This window comes from Ranitomeya variabilis, chromosome 2 (assembly GCF_051348905.1).
Source record: "Ranitomeya variabilis isolate aRanVar5 chromosome 2, aRanVar5.hap1, whole genome shotgun sequence".
Taxonomy (NCBI): Eukaryota; Metazoa; Chordata; class Amphibia; order Anura; family Dendrobatidae; genus Ranitomeya; species Ranitomeya variabilis.
Window position 1 is genome coordinate 646,221,530 of NC_135233.1, and position 13,996 is coordinate 646,235,525.

A 13,996-nucleotide genomic window follows, 5' to 3' on the forward strand; every position below is an offset into this window, starting at 1 on the left:
CCTGGAAGCCATTATGACCAGCCAATAGCACTCTCAGAGCTGCCTCCCCAACGGATCCCATCACCTCAGCCACATCAAACCCTATACCAACACCGTCAACTACTTGCGCACTTCTCAAATCCAGCTGCACCTGCCCAATATGGCCAATTGAACTTACCCAGTGTAGGAGAGTGGTCTCAACATGGGTATGTTTGACATGGCCATTCTGGGGTTTTTAGCCAAATGTCAAACACAAATTCACATGAGTATGAATACCATTATCCAAGTGGCCTATACCATGTACCACAACAGGGAGCTCCTTTGGGCCAGAAATGCGTAATGTCTTTGTTTCATGTTTCCATGGCATATTATCCTAAGTTTCCATATGATTTGAATATGTTTTTTTGTAACACAGTTGTAGAAAATAAACTTGTTATTTGAATGTGTGATTTTAGTTTTTACAAATATATAGTCGAGGCTTATGATATACAGGGTGTATTTCAACACATAAATTGTCTTCACACACTTTACTCCATAACAGTGTCCTAATGAAAAGAATTGAACAAAGGTTATAATAACATTGACACAACATAGTCTTGCCATGGAGTATATCCTTCTTGTGATACAAAATAATTTGTTAATATGTCCCACACTTTAAGGCCAGATGGCTGACTATGTGGATTGGGAACATGTGTTGGAGCCCTGCCATTATTTCCATAGTCTCCATCATCAGCATCATTTGATGGACATTCATGTATCCTTGTAAAATTGTGAAGGATGACACAGGCTTTAATGACAGCATTGACATTTGCTTCACTGAATTGTATGTCTGACATCTGGACCCTCCATTTTGCACATATGATTCCAAAGGCGCACTCCACCAATCGTCGTGCGTGGGATAGCTGATAATTAAAGATTCGGAGCCAGTGGTCAAGGCCTCTCCATGGATATGGCCTCATTACATTGCGGCTCAATTGAAATGCCTCATCAGCAACCATAGCATAAGGAAGCGCTTCCAAACATGAACCCTGGAGAACACATGGGGGTGGGAAGTCCAAATCATTATTTCGCATTCGTCAACCCATTATGGCAGTATTGAAGACTCTGGAGTCTCCAGTTCTTTCATAGGCCCCAATATCGACAATTATAAACCTGCATGTGCTGTCGACCAGGGCCAACAGCACTATGGAAAAAAATTGGTTATAATAATATTGGTAATATTGGGACCCTGAGTTTGGTGGCTTACAAACACAGATGTGCTTGGATCTAGGGATCCAATGCAGTTGGGGAACTGGCATGTTTGCTCAAAGACACAGGCTATCCGCAGCCAGTCTTCTTGTTTGGGCTCAGGCAGAACAGAATTATGAAGGCGGGCCCATATTTCAGTACAAGTGGAACGTACAATACCTGAGATGGTCAATTTCCTAATCAGAAACTCCAGACGAAATGCCGCATAGGAGAGACTGGTGGATAGAAATCTAAAATTAACAATAAACAAATACAAATTCAGTAAAAAACTACTTGACTCATAATATTAACAATGTAGGCCATTATAAAAGTACATAACATAGCAAACTAAGCCCTGGGTCAACACAATTACATGCTAAGGAATAGTTCATTTTGTCAAACATCAGGGAGTGATAATGACAAAATGTGATTAAGTTATTGAAGTAAAGATGCCATAAACATTCACACAATATTTTTAATAAACGTATGGCTGGAGCGGGTTTTTAAAAAAGATAATTAGATTTAATATACCACAAATAAAGTATGAATATATACTGTAGTGTAAGTAAAAGACATTCCTCTGCCGAAATACATTTGGGCATCTTTGTGTCCTTGAAGGTTAGGCCAGGTCTCACTGCCTCCAAAATAAGGTCAAATGTAGAGAGGCTCATCCGACAGTACTGATAAAACTTGTCAGGATGGCTGCATAGCGAACCATAAGGTTGGTGGAAGTGTCCTTTAGTCAGCTGGCATCTGCGCCTCCTGGGATCCACAATCACTGGGTAAGGCTTCCCAAAATGTTGAGACAAGACCCAATGTAGAAGAGCCCGCTCAGTTGTGTTTAAGGTTAGGCTCTCACACATGTTTGCACAAACCAGCAAAAACAAGACACCAGCAGGGACTGGATTTGAAAGATTGGAGGAGGAAACTTCTTGTGGAACTAATATACGGGCTCCTTAATTAGGTTTTGATTCATTTGTGACCATTGAGCCATTTAATGGGGAAAATCAGTGAGAAATGTAAAGCCATATGCATGTCATATGGATGCCATAGGGATACATGGGTGGGAGAAAATCGCACCATCGCATTGCAAATGCATTACACACAGAGAACACTCATGTGACTCTCGGCAGGGGGACTTGGATTAAATTTTCATATGTTTAGTGTGACTCCGGCCTAACACTATTAATCTGAAGATTAACCACATATCTACAGGTTAATAGCATTATCCAACCTGACAGATTCGGTTTAAGCAACCCAACTGGACCCAGCTAGACGTTCACTTGTCTTTAGGTGCCACTGTCAATCTGTTGCTTCACTATGGTTTTTTTCTTCCTTTAACATTTCGTGACAGAGATTTTTTGTATTGTCCAAAGAAAGTTGAGTATGGAGACCCAAACCATAGTTGTAGGAAAGGCAAAACTGAAATGTGACATTTTCTCGTTGAGTATCATCTCTTCTGTCAACTTTAAAATAGTGTTTTACTAAAACCGAGATACTTCTTTTCACGTATGGAGCAGACAATTTCTATAATGAGCTGTTTGCAGTCCTTCATGGTTTATAAATAGCATGCCGGTCTGCTTTGTCCAGCACTAATGATCTAACAAACGTTAGGTTTTATGTAAACAAGTCATTCTTTTTCGGTGAGCGTGGAGCCTATAATTACTTTCAAAGTTTTCTTCACAAGCATCTCATCATTATGAAAGGCCCATCGGCTTCTTTTGTTGCAGACTATGAATAGTGGCATGGCTAACACTATTTGTTACAGAACAGAGAGTTCTTGAGTGAAAGCTGGGACTGAAGAGCTGTAAGGAATGTGCATGAGATACCATGAGAAGCACCTCACCGAGCTGTAACCTGTGTACTGTGCAGCTATGTGAGCAAACAAAAAGGCGCACTACGAAGTGTGTGAACAGCGCCCCCTTCCCATTCCTCAAGTACATGCAGCTGCCAGCAGCCTGTCTTCTCCTCCCTCTCTTCTCACACTCAGTTCTGGGTTTGTTTTCAGTGCAGTCATACAACTAAGTGCTGAACCTCTGCAGTCCTCTTCTACACAAACTGTACTCCTTGCCAAATCTGCTCCTACAGCCAGGGAGAAAAGGAAAAGGGTGAAGAAGAAAAGAAGGTGATCAGAAGAAGCATCCTTAACTCCTCATCACAACATATTCCTGGACGACTGAATGTAATGCCCTACTGCTATTCTGTCAACTACACCTGTCCCATATGCTATGCTTGCTTATAGGACTGTATACATACCACCATATCTGACTGAAAGAGCTTTATTTAGCTCCTTGGACCACCCATCTCCTAGGGTAAGAGCATCATGCCCACTTTTGATGAAGTGCTACAGGAGGCTGGTGAGTTTGGGCGCTACCAGAAAAGGGTCTTCCTCCTGCTTTGTATGACGGGCATAACATTCGCCTTTTCTTTTGTTGCCATTGTGTTCTTGGGAGAAATACCAGAGAGTTACTGGTGCAGGAGCTCAGAGGTGGCAGAACTCAGTAAGAGTTGTAGATGGAGTCCAGAAGAAGAGAGGAACTTCACTGTACCAAGGCTGCATGTAGACAAGTCTGAACAAATCCTATGTCACACCTATGACATCACCTGGCCTACCAATAGCTCATCACTCAACTGTGAGAACCCCATTTACGCTGCCACAAATCTAAGCTTGGAGAAGCTGCCCATAAAGCGGTGTGAGGATGGATGGGTGTATGAAGAATACCGCACTACCATCATAAGTCAGGTAATTTAAAGTTTACTATAACTTACACTTTATGAGGAAGCTTTCCATTATTGCTTATAGACAAATTGATAAAGTGTTCTGATTACTAAATTGCTTTGTGTGAATTTGGTGGCTTTTGTGATTCAAAGCATCAGCTTGTGCAGTAGGTAAAGGTACCAGTATTCTTCTACATCTCACAACAAGTGGTCAAGTGAACTATTTGGCCCAACTGTCTTAACCTCTCTAAAAGGATTATCCTATAAATCATCATCATTCCAAAAGTTTTGCAAAACTGTTAATAACAGTTTAAAATTAATGTGTAGTTTATCTTAAAATATACCTTTTTCATCATTTGTATTCCACTTTTGGTAATCTGTATTGCCGAAAGTGGTGGTGGCAGAATGGACAAAATCAGTCTACTTCCTCTTACTTTCTCTTCCTCTGACAATATAGTCCCTTCTTACTCACTTTCAAAAGGGGAGATGGTGATGGCTGACAGGGCATGTGGTAGTGCGCTCACATTGGAGGGATGTGCAAATACCAGGCACAACCCTGTTTCAAATCCAAAGATGGAAGCTTGCCCCAGGTGATGGTCCAGTACAGGAACCACCATGTATCAGAAAAATAGTATAATAAAAAATAGTATAAATAATGTATTTTATTTTGTATACTATTTATATGGCACTACAGAGGCTCTGTTGCTTCCCTGACAAGCAGGGCAGGAAGCTTTCTCGGGTGACTGCTCTGTAGTGAACAGAGGATCACAATGTAGAGACCTGGCTGTGGGGAGAGTGACTGAATGATTATAGCTTGAAAGCCAACACTCATCACCAGATCATTAGGTGATGTTAACATTGCTATACACACTGAATACTGGGTGGCGGTATACTATGGGAGTAAATATAAATTAATTTCATATATAAATGGCATACACTGATAATTTTTATGATCTATGCAAAAAATGTAATTTAATTGGTAGGACAGTCCTTTAATATCGTGCCCTCATTTTCACCTATGCCAAGTGAAATCCTTTAATTGGTAGAAAAGTATACTGGACTGCAGTCCTGGAGGTAGAGGTGCAGGATTTTCAGAAACTGTTAATGTATTCTCTAGAAGTGCACATGGAATCTGACAGAGCACGAAACCAGTTCACAGAGGCTGTATGGCTCTATAGTAAAGGAGCTGTACAGGTTTGGTCATTGCCTTACAGCCCCTGTCATTTCCTAACAGCCTCTGTGCAAGAGCCCTCATTCTGTTTCTTTGAGATCCATGAGGATGGGTATGGATACTGACTTTTTGATGCAAAGATTTATGGTATAAACTAATATTTGCAGCTCAATTAAATGGGAATACATCAGTGTGTAAGTGTAAGGCCTCCAATGTGCAAAAGGTTATGTAGCCACTCTTTGAAATGAGCTTTGCTGGATTGTCCATATATGTTCTTCCTCAACTTTTTATTTATGCCGTCCCATACATTGCACAAAGCAAGTAATGGAAAAGCCCTCTTATTTACTTGAGTATGAGGAGCGAATAGAATAAAACACTGTACAGGTGCAGTCAGACGGCCATATAAATCAGACGAGATTATAACGCAGTGCTGTCCCGACCCAAGAGGGACAGCTGCATAGAATAATAGGAAGCTGTCATGCACAGGTTGTGAGAGCCGCCGGCCAGTCCATGCATTTTCATCCTATCATGGTATGATTTATATGGCCATCTTACTGCGCCCTAATATAGAATCCATTGAAGAATGGAAATAAAGGGACTAAGTAAAAAAGTAAAAAAAAGTTTAAAAAGTTTAAAGAAATTGTAAAATTATTTAAAAAAAATCACAAAATAAACAGAAAAAATATTATACCAATAAATACCTACATTTATACAAAAAAAGTACACATATTTGGTATCACCACATCTGGAACGATCCAATCTATAAAACTGTCATGCTATTTAACCCCTTTAGTGAACACTGTGAGAAAAAATGGCAAAACATGCTTTTTCACAAAACTGCCAAACAAAAAGTGAAATAAAACATTATAAAAAAGATAAATGTAAATAAAATAAAAAATGGTATAGCTAAAAATGACAACTTGTCTTTCAAAAAACAACCTGTCATACAGCTCCATCAGCATAAAATAAAAAAAGTTATAGCTTTTAGAATTAAAAACAAACAATTTTTTTTAAATAGCTTTTATCGTACTGACCTAAAGAATAAAGCAGTATTATCACTTTTACTACATGAGGAATGTCTAAAAAAAAAAAAAAAACAATTTCTGAATTGCTGTTTTTTGTTCATAATGCCTTCCAAAAATCGGAATAGAAAGCGATAAAAGAAATTGTATGTGCCGAAAATGGTACCAATGAAAACTCCTACTCATCCAGCAGAAAAAAAAAGCCCTTGCATGACTATCAGCAGAAATACAGAAATATGATGGCTCTCAAAATATGGCAATGCAAATACTTTTTTTTGTAAAAAAAAAATGTTTCTTAGTGTGTGACAGCAGCCAAACATTAAAAACTATATAACTTAACTATGGTATTGCTGTAATCGCACCGACCCGGAGAATAAAGTCATCTTATCTCTTATACCACAAGAGGAACAGCATAAAAAATAAAAAAAAGCAATCCTTCACCTGCTGTTGATTTGTTCATTCTGCCTCCCAAAGATCGCAGTAAGTCTCCGCTCACATTTATCCTGGACTCTGTGCTGAGCGCTTACATCAGGGTTTCTGTGTAAATCTCTGAAATATGTGATTCAGTCGGAACCTCCAGTGCAAGATTCCCTATAATGAGACAGACGGAGGCACCATGGATGATGCCTGGAGTATGATCTGGCGGTGTCCATCTTTTTTGGAGTTTTTTTACTAGCGCACAAAAACGTGGCTGGCCACAGTTTTATTCACCTCTGAAAAATCAAACACCACTAAACAGAGATGAAACAGAGTCCGGAGTAACTCCTGGCTCATTAGTGAATGTATCCGTCAGGGGGTTTCATCTGAATCATGTGTTTCAGATATTTAGATGGAAACCCTCATGTAAGAGCTCAGCATAGAGAACCGGATATATGTAAACTGATCCAAAATGTTCTCCCAAAATGCCACAATTAAAAGCTTTAATTCAGACCATAAAAACAAATCCCCACTCAGGTCCATCACCTGTTAACAGAAATAAAGGAATAAAGGGAGTGTCCAAGTTACTGGTAGCCTAAATGCTCTGGAAAAGTGACATGGCTCCCACCAAAAGAAATCTAGTGAAATCTACACTCCTAAGTTAGCATTCCCATGTTTGAAATTAACGTAGTGAGGAGAGGCCACTTATTTTATGGGTATGTGGCTCTCTAAGCCCAAGCTGGGCACACTGTATTGGGTGCTACAATGTATTGGGCACAACAATGGCATATTTGCAATTTTCATTTTCCAACGCCCACTGTGTGTTTCTTTCTGGAAAACACCCATTGCGTAAAAATTGTCATTACACTCAATAAATTGTAAATTAAAATGTAAATTCTAATAAGGAGTCACTTCAGGGGGGTTGCCACTATTTAGGCACAACAGGGGCTCTGCAATTGGAGTCTTCAAACTATTCTAGAAAAATCTACACCGCAAAAGTCAAATACAGCTCTTTCACTCTAGAGCCCTGCCATGTGGCCATACAGTACTGTACAGCCTTAAATGTTTTTTCCCACTTTCAGCAAAAATTGTGTAACAAATTATGAGGCCTTTTTTAGCCATTTGCCCTTGTGAAATTGAAAAATCTTGGGCTAAAGCAATGTTTTAGTGCTAAAAATGCAATTATTAGTTATTCACCACAGAATGGTATAACATTATGTGACACACCTGTGGTGTCACTGTCCTTGTCACTGAAGCATTAGCTGTGTTCACTGAAGGGTACAGTTTGTAAAATGGGGTCACTTATAAAGGGTTTTGCAGTTCTGGAAGCTAAGGGGCTCTGCCAATGTGACATGACCATTCCAGCAAAATCTGCATTTTAATATGGCAATCCTTCCCTTCTGTGCTTTGTACTAAACCTCCCAACCGTCCCGGATCCCGCGGGACTGTCCTGATTTTGACAGTCAGCCCCGGGATCCCGGACGGGACATTAGTTGTCCCGCAGTATGTGCCTAGGGCGGGGACAATGCAGCAGGGGGCGGCATCTGAATAAGGTTTGTGGCTGTTTTTTTTTTTTATAAAAGCTGGGTCACCTCCCAACTGACACCGCCCCCCCCCCGCCCCCTGAGCGGCGCTGCCACGCTGAGGGAGAGAGCCAGCAGCAATCAAAATGAAAGGTCAGCGACTCAGCATACCTCCTGTGTGTGCACGGAGCTACGGCTTCTCCTGCTCTTATCTGCTATCCCGGCAGAGAAGGAGAGACGGGGGAGGTGCAGGGACAGTGCAGAGCTCTGAGCAGGAAAAACTGAAGAGCTGCACATGGACATCAGCCGCCCCTGCACTACAGAGGAGATTGTGTGATGTGTGTGTGTGTGAGCTGTGTGATGCTGCATGTGTGTGTGTGTATGAGGTATCTGGTGTGTATGTGATGGCTGCGTGTGTATGTGATGGCTGCGTGTGTGTGTGATGGCTGCGTGTGTGTGATGGCTGCGTGTGTGTGTGTGATGGCTGCGTGTGTGTGTGTGATGGCTGCGTGTGTGTGTGTGATGGCTGCGTGTGTGTGTGTGATGGCTGCATGTGTGCGTGTGATGGCTGCGTGTGTGTGTGTGGCTGCGTGTGTGTGTGATGGCTGCGTGTGTGTGTGTGATGGCTGCGTGTGTGTGTGATGGCCGCGTGTGTGATGCATTTGTGTCAAAGCTGCATGTGTTTGTGAGCTGCGTTTGTGATGCTGCATGTGTATGTGTGATACTGCGTGTGTGTGAGCTGTGAGCTGTGTGTGTGAGCTGTGTGCGTGGGTGTGAGCTGCGTGCCTGTGTGTGTGCTGCGTGTGTGTGAGCCGTGTGTGTGAGCTGTGTGTGTGTGTGTGTGTGTGAGCGTGGGTGTGAGCTGCGTGCCTGTGTGTGAGCTGCATGCCTGTATGTCATTATACAGTATGGAGAACTGTGGCCATTATACAGTATGGAGCATCATGTGCAGTCATTATACAGTATGGAGCATCATGTGCGGTCATTATACAGTATGGAGCATCATGTGCAGCCATTATACAGTATGGAGCATCATGTGCGGCCATTATACAGTATGCAGCATCATGTGCGGTCATTATACAGTATGGAGCGTCATGTGCAGCCAGTATACAGTATGGAGCGTCATGTGTGGTCATTGTACAGTTTGGAGCATCATGTGTGGCCATTATATAGTATGAGGCACTGTGTGGCCATATTTTTTTGTTTATAATTATTGTATATGAAACAGTGTGATCGGCAGTGCTAAATGGGTGTGGTTGGGACGTGGATATGGGTGTGACTAATTATGAATGGGTGTGGTCAGGCGTGGCCTAAAAATTGCCCTCTTTCCCATCTTCAAAGGTTGGGAGGTATGTTTGTACTGTGCATGAAAAATAGGTTCCTACCACATATAAGATATTGACAAACTCAAGAGAAATTGCGCAACAAATTATGTGGTCCATATCCTCCTATAGATGTTTTGAAAATTAAAAACTTGAGGCTAAAACAACAATTTAGTAGAACTAATTTAATTTTCAATTCTGCAACCCATTCTGTGAATCATATGTGGGTTTTAAATGCTCACTACAGCCCTACACATATTCCTCAAGAGGTGTACTTTTCAAAATGGGGTCACGTGTGGGTGGTTTCTGTTGTTTTGGCACCATCTTCAAATACGACTTGGCGTGTGCAGTAGTCTATTCCTGCCAAACCTGTGCTTGAATAGCACTCCTTCCCTTCTGAGCCCTGCCGTCTCCCCAAACAGTAGTTTTCCATCACATATAGAGTATTGGAGTACTCAGAAGAAATTGCACAGCAAATTGTACAGTCATTTTCTCCTGTTATCCTTCTGTGAAGCACCTGTGGGTGCAAGGTGCTCCCCACACCTATAGATTAATTCCTTGAGGGATTTAGTTTCCAAAATAGAGTCACTTGTGGGGGGTTTCCACTGTTTAGACACATCAGGGGCTCTCCAAATGCAACAAGGCATCCGATATCCGTTTCAGACAATTTTGTAACATAGTATCATAGTAACATAGTTATTAAGGTTGAAGGAAGACTTTAAGTTCATCTAGTTCAACCCATAGCCTAACCTAACATGCCCTAACATGTTGTGCTCTACTTCACTTTGTCAGGCAGGTCCTATTTAAGTGATTTCTTGATCGCTAACAGGTGTGGCAGTAATCAGGCCTGCGTGTTGCTAGGGAATTTGAACTCAGCTTCTCAAAGATGTTATAAAACACTGTTAATTTATGTTTTAAGGGGGTGCAATCATATTTTCACACAAGGCCCTCTAGATTTGGATTTCTTTTTCTCTTAATAATAAAGACTTTCATTTAAAAGCTGTATTTTGTGTTTACTTGTGTTATCTTTGTCTAATATTTAAATTTGTTTGGTGATCTGAAACATTTAAGTGCGACAAACATACAAAACAAAAGGAAATCAGGAAGGGGCAAACAGTTTTTCACACAACTGTATGTGGTAAGTGTTGTTTATTAAATGTTTTGTGTGGCATAACTATCTGGTTTAAGGGCATAAAACTTCACAATTTTCACAAATAAACCAAAAAAGTATCAACCTAAATTTACCTCGAACATAAAATACAATATAGTATCACCAAAAAAATATTCTCAGAATCACTGGGATCCGTTGAAGTGCTCCAGAGTTATTAGCTCAGAATTGAAAAATTGGGCCTGGTAAGGAAGGTGGGAGTTAAAGGGGTTAAACAGTCTGTGATGCATATCTAAGAATGGCAAATGTCACCCACACAATTTAGATAGATCTGTTTAAAAAGGTTGTCCCCTTCTCACTCCTCATTTTTGGTCTAGTTAAATAAAAACACTTATACTCACCTCGGTTGGCATTCAAATGGTGTCTGCATTTGCGTTCCTGGGGCTCATGTGAGGTTCTGATGTCACACAAGCTTAGCGCCCAATCACCACTGGCTTCACTGTCCCTGCCTCTGGACGTATAGCACCTCAAAAGGAATACAGAGCTGCGGCTGCACACTGACTTTCTCTTTATGTTATGTTATGCTAATTGGGTCAGGAATCACATAATAATAATCTTTATTTTTTATATATATATATATATATATATATATATATATATATATATATATATAATATATATATATAGCACTAACATATTGCACAGCGCTTTACAGACATTATCATCCCTGTCCCCAATGGGGCTCACAATCTAAATTCCCTATCAGTATGTCTTTGGAATGTGGGAGGAAACTGGAGTGCCCAGAGGAAACTCGCGCAAACACAGAGAGAACTTACAAACTCCTTGCAGATGTTGTCCTTGGTGGGATTTGAGTCCTGGACTCCAGCGCTGCAAGCCACCGTGCTGCCCCATGACTTAACAACCTCACATGAGCCCTGGGAACGTGAGTGCTGACGACACCAGAGGTGAGTATAGGTATTTTTATTTTAGCAGGACCAAACATTAACAATGAGAAGGAACTGTCCAAGTAGTGGGCAACCCCTTTAATAAATACATTGGAAACAGAGACGCGTGGACCCCTGGATGTTCGGGTCCGGCAAATTCGGCCGAACAGTTAAAAAAGGTTCAGGTTCGGGTACCAGAACAGTACCCAGCCTCCATTCACTTGAATAAGGGGACCGAACATCTAGTGTTTGCCATGCTGTCATGTGCATGACAGTGCAGCAAACATTGCTTCTGATCGGCGATAAAGTGATTACCGCCAGTCAGACAGCTGCTGTTCCCATGCTGTCAAATAAGAGAGTGAGCCCAGAGCTGAGATCGGAGGTAAAAAGTTTACCTTTGGTCACTGGTGTTGGCTGATGGGAATACTGCTCTCATCAGCCCATGTCTGCTGCTGCTAATAGCAGTGAGAGCAGGCGGTCGCTGATGGGAGTATTAATCAGCCGGTGCCTGCACTCTAAATAAATAATTTAAAGAAAATGGTGTGTGTTCTCCTGTACTTTTGATAACCAGCCAGGCCAAACTGACAGCTGGGGGTTGCAACCCTCAGCTATCAGCATTAGCAAAGTTTGTTATCAAGGTTAGAGAGGTCCCCACGCATTTTTTTTAAATTATTTAAATGAATAATTTAAAAAACAGAGTGGACTCCCCCCCATTTTTGACAACCAGCAGACAGACAGCTTAGAGGCTGGTATTCTCAGGCCGGTAAAAATATTGGCCCCCCAGCCAAAAAATAGCAGCCCACACCCACAGCAGTAAAGGCGCATCTATTAGATGCGCCAATTTTGGCACTTTGCCCAGCTCTTCCCACTTTGCCTGTGAGACTTTTTCTCACTGTGCTACCAGTGATCTCACGGAGGTCCCCGCAGTTCAGGGTCCCAGCTGGGAACATAGCCTCACTAACCTGCGGTAACCTCGATGATGCCATCGCCAGTCACTGAGTCTGAGCTCACATCAGCTCATTCATCTGTGATTCTCACCCTGGACAGTCGCATATTGACACCGTCCAGGTTGAAAACGGTTTAACCCCAGACATGGATTACGGTGTGGGACAGAACGACAGATAGGTGAAGGATATGATTGTTTTTTATTTTTATTACAGGAGACGAGAGCTTCAATGGAATGGGGGTTAGTGGAGTATAGCCGTGTTTGTTATTTTTAAATAAAAATGGAAAAGTGTGCTTTGTTTTTATTTCAAATAAAATACTTTATACTTGCTGTGTATTTATTTACCATACAACCAAAAAATTAGTAATGGATAGGCGTTTTATTGATGCATTTCCATTACTTATCCATGGGCATTATATCACAGGACAATACAAGGTGACATCAACCCCACAAATATGAACTCCCTTGCCACCGCTACAGGGCAAGAGAGAGGAGCTGGGCAAAGCGCCACAATTGGCATATCTAATAGATGCACCTCTTCAGGGAGGCTGCAGGCTGCTATTTTTAGGCTGGGTGTCCAATATCCAAGGTCCCTTACCAGCCTGAGAACACCCAGCTGTCTGCTTTAGCTTGTCTGGTTGTTCAAAATTGGAGGACCCCACGCGTTTTTTTTAAATTATTTATTTAAATAATTAAAAACACATCTTTGAGACCCCTCTATTCTTGATAACCAACCTTGCTAAAGTTGACATTTGAGGGTTCCAGAATGCTGTAGATAAGCCCCTAATGCTGGTGGGCTTACCTCACCCTCGATTTTGGGGGTGACAGGTTCCCTTTAACTTCCTGGGTGGTCGATACTGATGGAGTGGCTAATCTACCTGGTGGTAGATGAAGAGGTCAATTTTGCTGTTCAAACTCAGTTTTAAGGCTCCTTCACATGACATTTGAAAGATACACTTGTCTTTCAGAAAAATAGTATCCAAGCATATACTGCTACCTACTTACTTTGATGAGAAGTTGGAAAGGAAATTAAGGTAATCAGTTCACCGTCCAGAAAGGACAATTCAGTGTGAAAACCACTTGTATTCACATAGGAACCCTGGTAGACATTGTTTGGTCAGAATATGGTGCAAGAACATACCAGACTGGTATCTAGGTCAGAAATGGAAGAAGTGTCCATGAGGACTGGGATCTAACACCAATGGGAAAATGTTAAAACATAACTTTTACTGTGCAATTAAACACATGGTGAGAAACAGCAAAAAGATTAAAAAAATGCGAATCTGCAACCCTTATTCTTATCTGTTACAGAAAGATAGCTCTTTCTACAACAGCTCTGCATAAAGATTTCTAACCCGAAACGTTTACGCTTATGGATCCTCAATCTTTTTTGTCTTTTTGCTTTGTCTCACCATTAGTGTTGAGCATTCTGATACTGCAAATATCAGGTATCGGCCGATATTCGCTGTATCGGAATTCCGATACCGAGTTCCGATATTTTTGTGATATCGGAAATCGGAATCGGAAGTTCCTATAAGTTCCCAGGCGCGTGCGGTGCATATGGTTCCCAGGGTCTGGAGGAGAGGAGACTCTCCTTCAGCCCTGGGATCCATATTCAT

The 13,996-nt window shown here is 41.5% G+C and overlaps 1 protein-coding gene across 1 annotated transcript in view; it reads left to right on the forward strand.

Annotated features, from left to right (window-relative positions):
* Nucleotides 1-3,194: 3,194 nt before the first annotated feature.
* SLC22A3 (solute carrier family 22 member 3) overlaps nt 3,195-13,996 on the forward strand; it is a 570,890-nt gene continuing 560,088 nt past the window's right edge. The window contains exon 1 of the mRNA XM_077289157.1: nt 3,195-3,949. Coding sequence (XP_077145272.1) covers nt 3,530-3,949 — 420 coding nt within the window. The 5' untranslated portion in view covers nt 3,195-3,529. The remainder of the gene's footprint in view (nt 3,950-13,996) is intronic.